The sequence below is a fragment of the Lepidothrix coronata genome, unplaced genomic scaffold (assembly GCF_001604755.1).
Source record: "Lepidothrix coronata isolate B3197 unplaced genomic scaffold, Lepidothrix_coronata-1.0 Scaffold1, whole genome shotgun sequence".
Lineage (NCBI taxonomy): Eukaryota > Metazoa > Chordata > Aves > Passeriformes > Pipridae > Lepidothrix > Lepidothrix coronata.
This window is the reverse complement of record NW_016690181.1, coordinates 14,273,847-14,292,432: the sequence shown is the minus strand read 5'-3', so window position 1 is coordinate 14,292,432 and position 18,586 is coordinate 14,273,847. Positions and strand designations below refer to the sequence as shown.

At 37.3% G+C, this 18,586-nt stretch overlaps 1 protein-coding gene across 1 annotated transcript in view; it reads left to right on the top strand.

Moving 5' to 3' along the window:
• The window catches only part of OTOG (otogelin), a 99,705-nt gene that overhangs the window by 75,509 nt on the left and 5,610 nt on the right, over positions 1–18,586 (top strand). Inside the window, exons 38-54 of the mRNA XM_017807136.1 lie at positions 36–172; positions 1,190–1,279; positions 1,641–1,824; positions 4,660–4,880; positions 5,759–5,897; positions 6,620–6,814; positions 7,622–7,834; positions 8,596–8,700; positions 9,067–9,177; positions 10,369–10,470; positions 10,923–11,021; positions 12,879–12,919; positions 14,045–14,120; positions 15,009–15,187; positions 15,960–16,064; positions 16,513–16,632; positions 17,962–18,007. Of these exons, the coding sequence (XP_017662625.1) occupies positions 36–172; positions 1,190–1,279; positions 1,641–1,824; positions 4,660–4,880; positions 5,759–5,897; positions 6,620–6,814; positions 7,622–7,834; positions 8,596–8,700; positions 9,067–9,177; positions 10,369–10,470; positions 10,923–11,021; positions 12,879–12,919; positions 14,045–14,120; positions 15,009–15,187; positions 15,960–16,064; positions 16,513–16,632; positions 17,962–18,007 (2,163 nt within the window). The remainder of the gene's footprint in view (positions 1–35; positions 173–1,189; positions 1,280–1,640; positions 1,825–4,659; positions 4,881–5,758; positions 5,898–6,619; positions 6,815–7,621; positions 7,835–8,595; positions 8,701–9,066; positions 9,178–10,368; positions 10,471–10,922; positions 11,022–12,878; positions 12,920–14,044; positions 14,121–15,008; positions 15,188–15,959; positions 16,065–16,512; positions 16,633–17,961; positions 18,008–18,586) is intronic.

The following is an 18,586-nucleotide window of genomic DNA, read 5'->3' as shown; positions in this document are numbered from 1 at the left end:
AGTTAGAAAAAAATTTACTGTTTTTTTTCCCTCAGGTCGTTGCACCATTTTCTCTGATCTGAGCATTGTAACCTATGATGGAAATCATTTGGCTTTATTCAAAGAAGCATCCTACATTGTTAGTCAAACTCAAGATGAAACTATAACCATCCATGTCCTTGACTGTAGAATGGTAACTAACATTTATCAGCTACCAGAAGGTGTTTGGTACTACTAGTAATATGTATCTTAAAAGCAAGAGCATAGTAATACTACAGAGTTGTGGTTATTATTCACTCCTGTGCAATATCTATGAATTGTACTTGCATTTTACAACACTCACTGTTTGTATAACACTTTATCACCTGACTGCCTATGCATAGTTCCTTCTGAGACAGCTGGAAGATGAGAAGTAGATCCATGTTATTTCATTGTATGTGCAATACAGACAAGGTGGTGAGAGATTAAGTGGATACGCAGCACCAGTCACTTCTGTGAGTGCTGTCATCTAACAAATACCACCAGTGTATTTCAATGCATGATTTTTACTATGTTCATGTGGAGAAATTCACACTGAAAACACCAATCTTCAGAGCCATGAAAGACTGTAGGAATGCCAGACTGAATTGGATCACCCTGTGCATTCTGAGTTTCTGACATGGGAGGAAGAGAGAAATCCTAGTGGGCATCCTGTCTAATGGGTAGTGTGGATTGGCTTTTGTCATGAAAAGTTAATTTCTTATGAACCTTTACAAAACTCTTTAAATTCCAGTCTCTTCCATGAAAGCTAGGTAATTTTGTTATCCATATAAATGTCCATTACAAAGTTTGGTCCCAAGTTGTACCTTATGCAAGTTAATTTCAGGAGTTCAATGTGATTGATTTGAAAAAGATGTGTTTATGATTTTCAGATTTGCTTTCCTGTTGCATTCAGTACTTTGTTCTGTTCAGTGCCTTTTAACTCAGGAATTATGCGTGTATTTCTGATCCATTACTTCTGTACTGTACATATATCAAAGAGATACAAGAATGCTATCCAGATAAACTTTGTAGTCCTGACTTGAAACTGTAATCAGCAATGGATTTCCTTTCTTAATAATATATCCCCCAAAAATCCTTAATTTCCCAGTGCCTAAAAAGAGTAAGCAGCTAACGTAGAAAGATTTCGCACATCATGACTATGGTTAATATATTTTTGCTTTCTCCACAGAGTAATTCAAATTCAACTTCTTTGTGCCTGGCAACATTGAATCTAACCTATGTATCAAACCAAATTATTATCAATCGTTTAAGTAGAAAAGTAAGTATTATGAAGCTTTTTCTTTTCCTTTTAGATAGCATCTTACTTCTGTAATCAGCTGCCTTCTCACATGGATACTGAGGATTAATGTAGAACAAAAAAGTTCATATAACTTGTTGATTTCGTAATTTAGTTAACTCCTACTAAATTCAAAGAGCCAAACTCTCATACAAGGACAGTTGCTGAGGTAAGTCACAGAGTAAGTCACATAAACTCTTAGTCCCTTTGGTGCCTATATTATCTTTGTTGAGGAGAGCCTGACTTCTTTTGGAATTGGTTATGATTTAGATTTCTAAGCTGCTGAGAATCTGGCCTTAGTTCTTCTACCTGACAATTAACCTCTCTTCTGCCTGTCTTTTAGGTAACAGTAAATTCAAGATCTGCTTGGCCTACTGTTAGAAAATATGGATACAAAGTTGAAGATTCAGGCTTCAAGTATGCGGTTGAGACCCCATCAAAAATCAGAATTCAGTGGTTTCACAACACAGGTGTGATGATTATTGAGTTTAATAGTAGCAGAGAACCAAGCACTTTGGGACTGTGTGGTAAGTATAGACGAGTGTAAGCAATAAAGGCATTCAGATGCTTTGCTAGGGAGACACATTTTCCTAATGATATAAACTATTTATTTCAGGATCTGTCCCAAAAGAGTTATTGCAGATCATTGCAAAGTTTAAGATACTATTAAAATTAGTCTGTTATTAATTTTTTTAGTTGTTGAAATGATGTCTGACATCTATCCCTGTAATCACTTTTTGCCCATAGTGTTGCTCCTGTCTGTAACCTGTTTGAATCACAGGCATGATTGCTGTAACTAAACCCAAATAAATAAGACAGGTATAAGTCCATAATGTCAAATAGGTCCTTTACAGATACAGTGTTTGATATCCATCTGATAGGAAGCGATATGTACTATTTTCAGTTTCTAAAGGTCAGATTTCTCAGGAAATGTTAACTTGAGAGAACTAATCTTTGTTTATCTGTTGGAGGAAATAGTTCAGAGGGAATTTCTTAATAGTAACAGGTTAAATAAACATCATGTTGCCCTCTGTTAGATCAGTTCAATAGTTTTGCCTACTTTCTTTCTTTCTAAAAAGCATAGCCTTGAATAAGCTGTGGGTGTTATAACCTTTGCAAGCATGTATTTGTTGATGTAAATCCCTACTGTGTTAGCTGAATCTGTAAATTTATCTGCTGTAAATTGGAGCTGGAAAATGGGATTAAAGAGATCATATAATTGCAGTGGATATCTTTCCAGTTTCAGAAAGGGCAAATGCCTGGAGCTCAGTATCAAATACCAGTGATAGCTCAGTCCAGTTTCAAGTCATGAAGACAGTAATGTGCTTCTCACAAAGTTTGAATTCGTGCCATTTTGAAATTGGATTATTATCTGTAATTTGCCCTAACTTTTGTTTACAGAACCATTCTTGCTCTCTTTGTCTAGTTGTTACTGTGGTTAGATCAAACAGAAACAAGAAAGTAAAGACTGTGGTTTTTTAGTAAGCCTGATTCAAGTTATCCAGAAAGTCTCTTTTGCCTTTATGTGTTTGATTACTGTGATAGGGAGCACTGAGAACATTATATTCCTGGTTTACAAGGCATTTTGACTAGATGACAACACATTTCTGTGGATGATGTTGCGAGTACAACTTCTTCAGAGAATGTGCTGTGTATTTCTGGTATTCCTCCATGACTGGGATTCTCTGCATGGGTCTGCCTGCACTGTGCTGTCTGGTGCAACTTAGAGAGCCTGCTTTAAGTGAGCTTCTTGTGGTGCATCTTTTCAGGCTAAATTAGTCTACTCCGATCTCCTGTGCTTTCTGTGTAATTCTGCTATTTGTATTTGACCTTTCTCAGATGTCTTTCAGCTGAACTTCAGTATTGGTAGATCCTGATTTCTCAGCTTCATGGAAATGCTAAAACTCAAGACACCATTGCAGTTTTGTGGTACAATCCTCCCTTGGAAGGATTCGTGTCAGAGACAAGTGTGTTTTACAGTAGAAGGATTGGCCAAATGTGGCAGCTGGTGAAGAGCTGGTGGGGGAGAGGAGGGGTTTGGGAAGGGAACATTGACATCTCTACAGCAAAACTGGTGAAAGAGAGTACAAGAATGTCAGTTTTAGCTGTAACCAGATCCCACCAAGACAAATGTGAAGCCTTAGTTTTGCTATGTTAAATCTCCTTGTCAATGTGTAAGAGAAGTAAAAAAAGATATCCCTGACATGACAGCAATCCTTTGAAGTCTTTCAGAACCATCAAGTACTTCCTATCTGTGTTGCATATACTCACAACCTCAAAAGGTTCAACCAGAAACATTTTTTATCAAATAAAGGTTACAATTTGAAAAGCTGTTTTACTCTTTGAATGCCTGTTGCTGTATCACTGATTGTCAGTGACTTGCTCTTGTCATAAGGGATTGTGAAAAGTGGTAAAACAGACCAGTTCTTTAGAAAAGGGTGAAATCCACAAATAGTTTTTTTAGGATTGTGTTTGTGGAGACTTCAGAAAAAAAACATTCTAGAAGTCTGATACAAAAGTTTCAGAAACTGATTAGGAAGAAAGAACCAGGGACTCATCCATCATTCTGCTTTTTTTCTACCTGCTATCTTTTAAAGGACCTTCTGAGGAGGCTACTGTAATACTTGGATGTTCTGTGTTGACCAAACTCACCCTCCATGTTACATTGCTTCTTTTGCTCCGAAGTGTTTCAAAATTGCCAGCTATCTTAGCTAAAACGGGGGGTGGGGTGGGGTGGGGGGGCGGGAGGGAAGGTGATGCTGCCTTCTGGGAAGCAAATATAGAAAAGTTGGATTTTTTTTTTCTCCTGCTGTGTGGTAATATAGATATACCTGGAAGTGCCAAAAGCTACACTTCTATAGTAGCTCTCCAGCCAACAGATGCTTAAGATTGCTCAGAACCATAAGTAGAATGATACAGTATGAAATACTGTATGATACAGTCTGAAATACAGTATTAGATAAGCATCTTTGCATTTTATGGGAGTTCCCTTTTCTTACAACATTTACAGTTTTAATTTGTTGCTATACACAGAGGTGCTTTGTAACCTTTTTTAAAATAGATTTTTGTTTAGTACCTGTGCAACTGAGGGGTGAAGTTTTGTGCCATAGCTGGACTTTCTGAACAGCTCTTTGATATGCAATAGATTTCCACTCATAGATGCATCTTTGCTTTCGTTTTTCTTAATTTTTCTGAAATTTGTGTGTTTTGATTCTACCTTTCTATATCTGTTGTAGGTTGTGATACTGTTATATTGTATAAGATTTTATAAAGCTATTTACTTATTTGAATGTGCCACTTCAAACATCATTCTGAATGAACCACATGGTGTTAACCTTTTTTTTCCTTCTGGTGATTCACAGGGTTTTGTGATAGAACCTTGGAAAATGACTTGATGCTACCCAACAGGACAGTTTTAAGCAAAAGCAGTTCACCATCGACTTTTATAGACAGCTGGCAAGTGCCAGACACATTAAAGTATGCTGGAGAAGACAGGCATCAGGAAACTAATTGCTCACTCACAGACTGCTCAGAGTGCTTAAGAATGGTGTTGAACCAGACCTTCAGCAGCTGTCATCCTTATGTATGTTAACTATTTCGAAGCTTACATTTTGAGAGAGCTGCAGTTCAGATATAATCTTGCATACTTGATAATTTCATTAATGGGAGACTGCATGTAAACACATCTATTGAATGAGTTGTATACTTTATCTTGTATCTACAGTTGCAAGGTAAAACTAATTGAAGAGTATGGCAGCTTGATAGGAGAGTTGCAGTTAGCAATAACACTTTCAGAACTTCATCTCGGTTAGTTTTGAAATAACACCTAATTCATAAACCAGTCTCAGCTAATTCAACTGTATCTATAAGATGTAGAGAAAAGTAAAAGAAAATAGTTTTAGAATCTAATTAATCCTTAAGCCTTCAGCAATTTAACAAGTCCCAAATTTGCAATAGGTAATCTGAGAACCTGCATTCTCAAAGGCTCTAGAGACGGTTCCAGCTCAGACATGTGAAAGGGTAGAACAGGTCTTGTAAAGCAAGCCTAAAGCAAATAACAAACTCACAGTGTGCAAATAAATTATTTGTGATCATATGAGTGCATTGCCATTTGACCTTTTGTATATTGTTGAGTTTGAGGAAGAGGAAGCCAAAACCAGGTAAAAATATAGAGGTAAGGAAGAACAAAGAACAAGTAATTATGCCTTCTGTTGGAAAAACTCTATTACCTCTTATGTTGTCACTTATAAGAGATGAAACTGAGGAATATAAGTATGGCAACATTCAGAAAGTCTTACTCTTAAATACTAGTAGATTGCCTCTGTACACCAGTGAAGGCTTACTGTAAACCAAGAACTTTTGGCTTCATTGTTTGTAGCTGGCACTTTAAAAGGTTGGTCTTTTTCCCACCTAGCATAGTCTCTATGAAGGCACCATATCTTTTTTTTTTTTCTTTGTTAGGTTCCACCTGAGCTGTTCTGTGATATATGGGTTCAGGACACTGAGTACATTCGAAATCCATGCATTTCCCTAGCTGCCTATGTGGCAATGTGCAACAAATTTAATATTTGTATAGAATGGAGGAGCTCTGATTACTGCCGTAAGTATTCTGCATATAAGTGCATCTCTAGTGCTCACAGAGACAAAACTTGCCTAGTACAAGAGTTACTGTAAGTTGAAAATGCCAATTGAGTCTTTGTGTACTTTGGAATTATTATTGAGATAATAAATTTAGCATTTTTTACTATACACTCCAAGCAGTGTTCAAAAGTAATCAGGACCATTATAGCCATTTCAGAGATGGAAAAGGTAAATGGAAGAACTTTGCTCACAATTCTGCCTCTGGTTTACTATGTACATTTATGCAGAAGTTAAATCTTCTCTCTTGCAATGTAGTGTTTGTTTCTCAACCACTTCCCAGTGATAAAAACAAAACACAACAGAATTGGTTGCGGAAAGGAGGAAGCCACAAAAAAATAAGTTCTGAACAATATCACTGGTCTGTGTACTATTTGCAAAGGTTTTTGAAGTTTGAATTATTTTGTGTCAACACTGTTGACATGGTTTGATATCTCTACTGCCAAAAAGCAAACCGAGGCCTGATGAAAATGTTATTACAAGAAGAGAAGTAAAAGTGCTTGAAAATACCTTTTGATTGAATTTGTCATGTAGAAGGTAACTGGTTTGTATCGGTGTGTCAGATTGGTAGATCTGACTGAATTGGCAAGCACAGAAAGTTGACAAGACAATAATTTCTTCTCTTAGATATTGCCTCATGTGATTACAGCTTCAGAATGTGTGATTTGTTTATTTCCTTTCTAGCCTTCCCCTGCTCTGAAAACTTCTCCTATCAGCCTTGTATAGCTGCCTGTGAGGTTCCAGATAGTTGTCAGAATAATGAGGTTGCTTCTCTGGATTCACACTCCTGCTCAGTGTTGACAGAAGGCTGTGTCTGTGCTGGAGGGACCATCCTTCACCGAACTCATACTGCTGTCTGTATTCCTGAAGAAAAATGTGGTATATTTGGATGTGATTTTCTTCTTTATTATCTGCAAGTTGGTGGTCAGATACTTCATTATTAATAAGTTGAGTTCTGGTTTGGTGTTGTGTGGGTTTTGCATATGTCATTCAGTTGAGGATTCTAGATATTCAGCAGACATTAACTCTGCAGGTGAGCAAGCAGGGAATATCCTTGTGATATACAATTTTGCTCACCTCTCAGCTGAAGAGTGCTCTTCAAAATGGAAGTCTTTGTTTATGCATTCTAGTATTCTAAGCGTGTTAGTTTTGGCCTCCTTTTTACCTAAGCCCTTTGCCAAGGGTCCAGCCTTTCAATACTAAATGGCATTCAAAAGTTATGCAGCAACAGTTAATTACACATTTTGAGTAATACATGTATATGTCCTATATTCTTTCTGCCAGCATTCATGTTTATTTTTATTATAATTCTGCCTCAGCACACCAAATAGCAAACCAATGCCTAACAACACAAACCTTAAAGATATAGATTTATTAAGATTTATTATGATAAATCAGACAACATAAAGCACTGTAAATTAGTAATAGTTTTGATATGTGTGAAATACAGAAGTAGTTTGTGTGGAGACACAAAACAAAGTGGAGGCCCAGATCTTCTGGAGAATACTGAGTGTCCTGCTTTCCCACAGGAGCTCAGTCTCAGACTATCTGCTCTTTCACTTTCTTGTGGGGTGATGGAAATGGGTGAAGACTTTAAAATTCTGGGATTTTTAGACTTCATAGAAAATGGTGGTCAAAATTTGAAGTAAAAAAGGATTACTTCTGTTTTCTGTTGTCCTGATCTAGCTTGTACAGACAGCTCAGGAACACCTCACGCAGTGGGTGAGATCTGGAACACTTCTTTGAGCGGGTGCTGTATGCAAAAATGTGTTGACAGTGAGACTGTTATTCCAGTGGAGTACAACTGTTCAGATACCCACGATTTAGACTGTCAGCGGTTTGCAGAAGTGACCTTGCATGTTCCTGGTGATCAGACATGTTGTCCTCAGAAGATCTGTAGTAAGTATTCCTTAATGATTATGAATACTGCCACTGAAATATGCAGCTATCTTTACTCTGTGGTTGTTTTTTTTTTCCCATTACATATCTTACTTTTGAAGCAAATGGAAATGACTTTGGTTTGAATTAACAGACTACATAGAAAATTGTAGAAACTTTTTACTGTTTGGCTCAATATCCAGTAGGTTTTGGGGTAGAGGCAGAGGTACAGATGAGGGTTAAGAGGACTAAAAGAGCACTATGTTTATTTGGATATGAATTGTGTTTCTCTCAGCTGTAAAGGTTACTGTTTTATTTTTAACATCTGAATACAAGCAAAAGATATAAGTAATTCTGAGAAAAAGTGTTCTGGTGATTGTTTATCAAATTTACGAAGTGAGCAGTAAAAAATGATAGAAAAGTGTTGGTTTTTTTTTTTTTTTAATCCTTACTCAGTTTAGAAAGCCCATCTTCAAAAACAAATTTCAGTTCCCATGTTTTGATCACCTGATATGATGCAGTGAGTTTTCCACAGAATTTTATGTTTTCAATTCTTACTAAACTCTAGTTTAGTGTTGCCTCCATGGAGAGTGCTGCAAATGATGGACACTTCTTAATATTGCCTTGGGATTTTTTGCTAGTTCATTGTGGTTTCATATGCATATTGTTATTTGGAGATTTAGGATATCTAACTGCAAATACTGCTTGTCACTGATCTACTTGACTTAAAAATGCATAGTTTAGAAGGTAATTATTTTTTTTTCTTTCCCTGTATGTAACAGTTTGTAATCAGAGTCTCTGTGAACACTTGATCCCTGAGTGTAATGCCTTGGAAAAGTTGGTCACTTACTACAGGGAAGAATCCTGTTGTCCCAGCTATGTTTGTGGTAAGTTTCTTTTCAAAAGGTAAAAAAGTTCACCCTGTAAAAGACATTCAGTAAACTAAATAGATCAACTTGGATGCACAAAGGTAGTTAGTGTAAATACCATTGCTAGTTTGGCCGTTTACAAAATTTGCTTTAGTCTAAAAGCTTGGGGTTGGTCTGTGCCTCAGTTTGAGCAGATATGATGTAGTCTTGTGTTTACTGATAAGGCAAGAACGTCTTTGCTCTCTTGTGTTACAAGGTAGAAGTTTTTTCTAAAGCAGCTTGTAGTATCTCTCTGCTCTGCACTGCCTTTCTTAGGAATATAGCATAACAAAGGAGGAATTCTGAGCTTCATATAAAGAAATACATTTGTTGTACTTTTTTCAGAATGTGATCCAGAAAAATGTGAACCAATGGAGGAGATACCAAGCTGCCAGGATGATCAGACACTAATTGCTGCTCGGGTGGAGCATACCTGCTGCATTTCCTATATATGTGGTACAGTAGCCTGACTGGTTGACATTATAAGTGTATTTTTGCATATGCAACGTTATTTATTATTATCTTGCAAATTAGGGCTTCTTGTACCTCCTTTAGCTCTCCTGACCTAGTAAGGCTTGAAAGTGGTTAAAACAATGGGCATTAAGTTTACAAAACATAAGAAATGGCAACAACCCTGAAAAGTCACAGAACATCTTTGTGCAACTGAATAGTATTCATGGGTTATGAAGAGGAGTGGTAATGGAGTCCATGGGTGAGGAATGAAGGAATTCAGGTCTTTTTGAGATCCATGTACAGGGTGTGAATTAGCTGCATGAATATTTTGTCTGAAAGGAGACTGAAGTTATATATGCTTTTACTCCCTACATTCTGCTGTATCAGCCATGGTCCATCTTAATCAATGAAAAATATGCCATATGAGAGTAATATGCAAATTTATTCAGGTCTTTTGGGATTTGACCTTTAATGACTTAATTCAATATTAAAATTGCACTTTTGGCATTAGTATAAGAGCCCCGATATTACTGTACAGTTGTCTTCTGCATAATAATGTGATAATCAGGTTCTATTGAGTTTATGTTTGCACAGATATCTGTGATTCAAAGGCCCAGTTGCCTTGATTAGCACTTCCATGTGCAAAAATTTGGGCATTAATAAAAAACATGAATTACACTTCTGTTATTTACAGTAATCAGGGGATTACTTTGATCATGTGATAGCAATGTGCAGTGTTTGGCTCTTCTCACTATCTGCAGAGCATTCTTCTGACTCTTTTTTGATATAATGAGTCTTTATACTGTACATGTTGAAAAGTACATGTTGTGGTTTTCATATGTGTTCAAGTGGGAAGATAACACTGGGATCACAGGAGATGCCCTTTATTTTGAATCAAAGATTTCAGAAAACAACAGTATGAGCTAGTAGGAGAGAAAAACTAGCAAAATTTTTCATAGCAAAAAAGGGAGGGAAAATCATGTTTGGTCACAATGTATTCATTCTTTATAGCAGGGGACAAAGGAAAAGGCAAGCTGCACTGTGAATTAGCCTCTTGTATAGGGACTGTAAGGAATGAATGCAGAGCACCTCTGTTCTCTTTCATGTGGGTCTGTGATAAACTTATGGGAATGTTTTTTAGGCAGTAGTAAAATTTCTTCCTATGTTTTAAATTTAAATAATTGTTTTCTTCAGCATGCCCGGCTTGCTCCGATCAAATACCCAAATGTCAAGAAGGAGAAGTTCTTATTGTGGATGGCAACACTACTGACAGGTGTTGCCCTATGTACCAATGTAGTAAGTTTTGACTTGATTTTGATATTCTAAATAATAGAGAGCATGTCAATTTTGTAATGCGGAGGTTCAGTGCCAAAAATTGTGGATTAGAAATACTGCTCCCCTTGTGCATATAAGCATGCTATCATCTGTAGTCCTGAACAAATAATCTTTACTTCTAAAACTTTGTGTGTAAAGCATCATCTGAATATCTGTATTATGGAGAAAAATGAGTAAATTCAGGCCCCAAATTCAGGATATTTAAAAACTATTTAAATATTTGCTTAGAGTATTTGTACTCCGTGTTACCATCACCTGATATCTAACAATTAAATTTCTGTTGTAAGTCTTTTTGAATAAGATGTTTTCTAAAGGTATTTATTATAAGTAATTTATTATATCTTGATTCATATTTCTATTCATCAAAACATGACAACCTAGTATTTACTGAACTTTCTCTTCTTTATTTCTAGTTTGTGAAATACATCGTTGTCCTGAATTCAGATGTATGCTGGGCATGTCTTTGGTGGAGGTGTGGAGCCCAGAGAAGTGCTGCCCCTTTCGGACATGTGGTAAAGTCACTGATTTTCATTATTGTTGCCTTAGACAATAAGATATTGCAAACAGCTTTGGCCTCTTGGTTTTGAGTCTGGTTTCAGCCAGCTATACCACTGTGATCTGCTCATGGACAAATGATGTAGCAAAGTCATTTCACAGTACAGAACTTCCTAATCTACCTGTTTTGATTTTTCTTGCTTCAAAAGGTTGAATAGCATCCTGTAGAATTTGCTGTCCAAACTGGGTGATTTATCATCTTGAAAGTGTAGGATTTTGTATTGGGTTTGCATGGGAAGGTTTTGGTGGGGGTGGAGGCTTCAGAGGCGGGTTCTGTGAGGAGCTGCCAAAAGCTTCCCCCATGTCCAATACAGCCAATGCCAGCTGGCTCCAAGCCGGACCCACTGCTGGCCGAGGCTGAGCCCACCAGCAATGGTGGTAGCCCCTCTGGCATAGTGTGAAAAGTTGCTACATGACAGCAATTGCAGCCAAAGAGAAGAGTGAGAGAAAGAGATATGTGAGAGAAACAGTCCTGCAGGCACCAAGGTCAGTGCAGGAGGAGGGGGGAGGAGGTGCTCCAGGTGCTGGAGCAGAGATTCCCCTGCAGCCTGTGATCCAGACCATGGTGGTGAGGCAGCTGTGCCCCTGCAGCCCATGGAGGCCCATGGGAATGCAGAGATCCACCTGCAGCCTGTGGAGGACCCCATGCTGGAGCTGGTGGATCCCTGACGAGGTTGTGACCCTATGGGAAGCCGGTGCTGGAGCAGGCTCCTGGCAGGACCTGTGGACCCATGGAGAGAGGAGCTCATGCTGGAGCAGGTTTGCTGGCAGGACTTGTGGACCCCATCAGGGATCCACACTGGAGCAGCTTGTTCCTCAAGGACTGCACCCCATGGAAGGGACCCATGCTGGAGCAGTTTGTGAGGAACTGCAGCCCATGGGAAGGACTCGCACTGGAGAAGTTCATGGAGAACTGTCTCCCATGGGAGGGGCCCCATGCTGGAGCAGGGGAAGAAAGTGAGGAGTCCTTCCCCTAAAGAGGAAGTAATGACAGAGACAATATGTAGTGAAATCACTGCAACCCCCATTCCTCATCTCCCTGCACAGCAGGCAGGGAGGAGGTAGAAAAAATCAGAAGTTAAGTTAAGCACAGGAAGAAGGGAGGGATGATGGGAAGGTGGTTTTAAAATCTGAGTTTATTTATCATTATCCTATCCTGATTTAGATGGTAATAAATTCAGTTCATTTCCCCAAAGTGAGACTGGTTTGCCCATGATGGTATTTGGTGAGTGATCTCTCCCTGCCCTTATCTTGACCCACGAGCCTTTTGATATATTTTCTCTTCCCTGTCTATTTGAGAAGGGGACTGATAGGGCAGATTTGCTGGGCACCTGGCATCTAGCCAGGGTCAGCCCACAACAGTTAGTCAATTATTTTTGTCTATCAAAAAAAGAAGTTAGGTTCACAGGTCAGGAATTTGCCAGTTTACAATGACTGTAGCATATATATCATAATCTTTATGATGCCTTAAACACAATTCTCAGTTGCTTTATATTGATTGTAATGATTGTCACCACTTCAAGGAGGCCAGCAGCTAGAATGGCCATCATTTTTTTAATATGTTCAGGTGAACTGCAGTTGATACTCTGCTGTCGACTGTTGTAATGAGTAAAGGGGGTCAGAGAAGCTGCTATTAGTTTTCAGAATGGCATAGACATCAAACACGATTCTGAATTCCCCAGGTGGGTATATTTCAAGAACTTCTTCAGTGATGACTTTTAAATCTGGAATTTCTGTTCTCTCTGATGGTCTGTTTTACACAAAGGGCATATAACTTGCTAAACTACTGTTTCTGTTATTATGTTTTGTTTCAGAATGTGCATGTGAAACAATCCCCAAACCTCAGTGCAAACTGGTATGAAATTTGTCTTCTTTGTCAGTATTCTTTTATTAATTTCTTAATAAATCTGTTTATCAGCATCTTACTAATAGTTTTGTCAGTGAAATATGAAATGCCACATCATTCTTTGTTTTGTTTTTTAATTGCTCCATAATAAGATATATACATTTTTAAGAAGCCAGTTTAGTTTGAATGCCTTGTAGAATAACATGATTGTATAGCACTGGTATTTCTGGAGTTTATTACCATATCCTCCCCCAGAGTATTAGTAGAGTAGAACTGCCTTTGTGCACCCAAGGATAAAATTTTTATTTTAAAGTGTTAGAATTAAATGCGTTAGTGCATCAGTGTTTTGTTAATATCATTTGTTGTGATGAATATGTTAACATTTATCATGAACTTAGACTGCTGACTAAGCAGAACCTTTAAACTGTATTTCATTGTGACTTGTTCTGCATTACAAAAGTGCTTATTAGCATTCCTGGGCTAGATTCCCAGTTAGTACTGGGTGTACTTGGATTTTGCTTGTCACTGTTTTATCCAGAAAATAATATTACTGTGGGTATAATTTATAAAAATTATAATTTTGAGTCCTAGGAAGAAATTGGAAAGAGTACTCATTTTTTTTATAGAGAAAATTCAATATGGTTTGGAAGGTGAGATTGTTGTTAGTACTTTCATTTCTTAGATGAAGAAACTTGGGCATGAGGAATCAGAACTTGCATAAACATAGGAGAAAGATCATACTGTGCCTACACAGAAACAATAAAAGGCAAAATTAAAAAGTACATCTGTGCTATTGTGATACTGTTTACATCCATTAAGTTATGCTCTGAAAGAATACACTCCACACCATGTGGAGACTTTTGTGCAAAGGCAGGCCATTGCATTTCATTGTTGAGCAGTCTTAGTTTTTTTGTGTCCTAAATGTCTGCTGTACTGAGTGTAAAAAAATTCCCATTTGGTTATTATTAGTAAGTTAAATGTCTCTGTGGGTGATGAAAGTGGATTCAAAATAGGTTTCTAGGAGCAAGAGATACTGCTACCCAAGTTCTGAAGAAAAGTTGTTTAAAAGAAAAAGATCATACAGATAAGAAAACACTGTAGTTTCATTTTTTTTTTCTGCTTTTGTACTCTTAGGGGCAGAAACTTCAGATAGATGAACAGTTTCAGAACAGTACAGAAAATATCTGTAACTGTGTGAAGTACAAATGTGGTAAGTCAGAAAATAATTTAATTCAAAGAAATACCCTTTCAAGTGCTAAGGTAAATTAAGAATCAGGTGTTCACTTTGAACGTGGCAACAAGGAGAAATGTGTCAGAATACAGAAATAGTGAAAGAAAAGGCAAGAAAATAGAACCCCTCACTAAATATTTGTTTGATTGTGGCCTGTCCTTGTATTCTGTTAGTTCCTGCAGTGAGAAGTTTGTGCAGGGAAATAACGGACAGTTTTAGGATGGTTGAGTGGTGTTGGCTAAGAAGCAAGGACTCCAGCAAGAAACTAGAACACACACACAATGTCCACATATGGAAAAGTCCCACTAACCCTTATGAGACTACTCAGGAGCTGGTAGACATGCTTACACACTTGACAAGATCAGAAATAGCATTCAGCACCATGTGAGTTCATCTTAAAGCGTGGCAAATAGTGTCTGGGAAAACTTGGAGAAAAAATAATTCCTGTGGGGCACCCAGTTGGCCAAGAGAGTTGGGATTGTCCTTGCTTAGATTTCTACAATAAAGATGTATACTTCTGACCTGATTATGCTCTGTGCCCTCAGTAATCGGTGGGGAGAAATAGACATTATCCTGAAGTAGTCTTAAGAAACAAAACAGTTGAAGAAGCCTGCACTGTCATTGGGGTGGTGCAGGTAATAGAATATTATGTGCTTATTTAGATTTCATGCAGGGTTATACTTGAAATAATTTGGTGATTATAGGGAAGCATTAGCCTACTAACAATTCATGTTTGAGAATGTGATCCATAATTCTTAATTAGGTGGAGTAGCTTTTGCCATTCTGGTTTTACTGTTTGAAACATTTTTAATGGAGTTTTCATACCAAGCTGATTGTCCTGACCATGCTGTTTGTGTTTTCCTGTAGTGAGAGACAAAGTTTGCCTGAGTAATGAGAGAGGTGTGCTGCTTCCTGGACAGAGAATCGTGGAACACAGTGCAGATGGCATTTGCCGTATTTCTTATTGTACAAATGTGATTGATCCCTCCACTAAATACTACCAAATAAACACATCTTCGATAGACTGTGCTGTCAAGTGCAAAGCTGTAAGAAATTCAGAAGTTTAGACATGTATATTTTAACTGGTGGTCTTAATTACATTGTGATGGGTTTTGTTGAGCAGATTACAGTCAGAGGAACAAGTTGGAAAGAGTAACCAGGAGATCTCTCTCTAATGATGTGCTACCACACTTCTAATAGAAGTTTATAAAAAGTCTCACTCCCTTCACTGTTTTCTCCCCTATGTACATCTTTTACAAACTAATGTATATAGAAACTGCCTCCTTGGGTTAATAGCATACTGCCCCCTTGCACCCTGCAGAACTTCAGCTGCGTTATGAGCAAACTGGTACAAATTCCTGGCAGATATTATCTCAATAGGAGTAGAGAAGAGAGTAATCATAAATAGAATAAGAATTCTAAAAGTCGTGAAAACAGCTTTATAAAATAAGCAAATGTTACTTTGTCTTTTTACAAAATATAATACATTACCATAGGAATATTATATAGATGTGTAAAAAGTCAAAATTTCAGTGGTTCTTGAAGTAAGCTGTCACTTTACATTTGAAAAATGGTAGATAGACCAGTTCATTCTCTCAGTTGGAACTTCTCCCCATTTACTTCAGTTAAGAACAAAGGTATTTCATGAAAGCTTCATGAATGTACAGTGTGTGTGAATGTAAGCTGTGCAGTTTTGGAAGTTATTTAAAAAATATCCCTAAAATCAGATACCTAAAAAAAAAATCTGCCTGTTACAATAATAAAAAGTTGAATTGCAAAATAGTCTCATACAAGGAGTAATCTATTTGATTTTGGCAGAACCAAGTCTATCAACCTCCAAAAGATTTAACAACTTGCTGTGGTAGCTGCAAGAACTTGTCTTGTCTCCACACTTTCAGCAATGGCACAGTTTCCAATTTTAAGGTGAGTTTATACGTGTTTTATTCCCTCAAAATCTTTATAATTAAACAAAAAAAATTCTGAAATACTGTATGCATGTTGCCATATAAAATTTGCCAAAAAGAGCTTTATTTGACCAAATACTAGGAGTAGTTTTGCATGTACACAACATTAATTTCTTGGAGAGTCAACCATACAGCTGTCAATAAAAGTATCAGGGATTTTTATATATATATATCAGAGAATTATCATGAACTCAACTATTTTAGAACCTGCTTAACGTTATGTATTTGGTGGACTTTCAAATCTGTTGCTTAAACAGAACTTTAACATGCATCTGAATTGCATTTTGTTGTAAGTATTACTGTTGAGTCATGCAAGATCACATTCAATGAAACTGTTTTTAGGCATACTTGCAATACTGTTTTTGCTGAGTTGCCCAGTAAAATTTCTGTTTTACAATTTTTGACAGCCTGGTGCTGTTTGGATTTCAAACTGCATCAGATATGAATGCACCAACACAGCAATAGGACCAGTTCTGGTTTCCTCTGCAGTTGGCTGCCCACCCTTTAATGAATCTGAATGTGTGAAGGTCAGTGTACAATACATTGTTTGCATTCCAGCTGTGGTTTATGTTGGTGTGAAAAGATTAACACTGACAATAAATGTTTTTTACCTCAAGAAGGGAGAAATTATATATTCTTGCAATGCCTGCACTTTTTGCCAGGCCATTTAAAGGTAAAAAGTTATAACCATACACATATAATGTACCACCAGTCTGCCCAGTTACGCAGCTGGAGTCATGTCTTCTTATTCTCGGAATTCATTTATTTTTATTTTTTTATAATATAAATAAATTGTAATATCAAACTAGTAATATCAAACTAGTCTTCATACAGCTGCATGAACTTGGATGCTTTTCTGAGGTGGATGTGTGTCCTTTCTGACTGATTTTCTGTGTATGAAAACTGATCCAGTATCAAACTGATTTGATTCAGCACAATGGTCAAAAACATAGAAGAAAGGGAAAGATTGTCTGAATATCAGGAACAATTTTTAAGTGCTGACACATAAAGTTTTATGTGGAGCAAGAAGAAAAGTTCTATTTGAATTTGCAAAATGAGATTAGGTTAAGTGCCAGGAAATGTAGGCAGGGAGTGATCTCGCTCTCTGTAATTCCACATTTACATGTGGATGGGAAGACTTTCCTTGATGAACTGATGTCACAGAAGAGGGGAAGAGTCCTGAAGGAACTGGGTGGCTGTAGTTTTTCCTTGCAGATAACAATGGGTTGGTTTTGCAGAGTCTGTTACATAGCTGGTGAAAGGCTTTTTGCTGTTCTAGGCAAACTAAAAAGTTAAGGCGGAGAGAGGGATTAGCATGGCTTGAGATGCTGAGTTGGACATCAAAAATTGAACTCTCCTTCAATGTAATCCTGAGAAAGCTTTTAATATAGCTGTAGGTATTCTTCCCACAGTATTCTGGGGAGTGCTTATTGCTCAGCATTAAGACATGAATCTCCACTATGGGGAGTCATTGGCTTCCCGTTCAGATGAGATTTCTTCCTGCTCTGAAGTCAGATTCAGGTTTTTGTGATTGTCAGTATAGCCTCTACAAGAGGTCAGGGTTTCACTCTAATAACATGGGATGGAGTCAGACTTAACACAGTCATTCTCTTTCCAAATGGGGGAGCTATTTGGGTAGCTGGTGACGTATAGTGGCATTTGGTGAAAGCTACCTGTGTGAAAACAGTAAAGTGAGATCATTTACAGCCATATCTTCATCCATTAACCAGAATGCTGCATTTGCCTGAATAATGATGTAGAGCTTTATCTGGAGGATATTTCTAAGAGTGAAGATATATGGGAATGAATGTTTGAAAAAATCAAGGTTTTTTTTCCCCTTTATTTCTCTTGGTCAGGTTGGAGGCTACGTTGTGCCATTCTTAGAAGGATGCTGCAAAACATGTAAGTAATTAATGATGCTGCCTGCCTCACAAGTCTGTCTGATTTGTTGTTACGTTAGAAATAAGGTGGATTCTTTCCTGTATAAAAGCATGATTCACTGATCTCAAAGGCTGTGCTATTCCCAGTTTTACTCATTTGAATAACACTGAAACTATTTGAGTTAAATCAAAAGAAAATACTTTACCATTGATGCTATTACTCCACTGACAGCGATTCTGGCTGGTCGAGTCATTAAAATTCATACTCTTTATTTTGTAGTTCTCATGTAAAACTCCTCAAAATATTAGTTACTGCATTTAGTATAATAAAAGGTACTGTGTTTTAGAAGGCAACTTAAAACATGCTTCATCTACATAAATATCTTCATATTTGGTAAAAATGAAGATTGATCCAAGTAGTTTGTAAGTTAATTTTGTAAATAATAAACAGATTGTAATATAGAAATTAGTAGACATAATTCAGAAACCTCCAGGCAGTCATCATCATGGCTAGGCTTGGTGAATGAAGATTAAGGATTCAGGCAGTACCTTTTAAAAGATTTTACAATAAAAAAATTCCCCCTTACTCAATTACCCATAT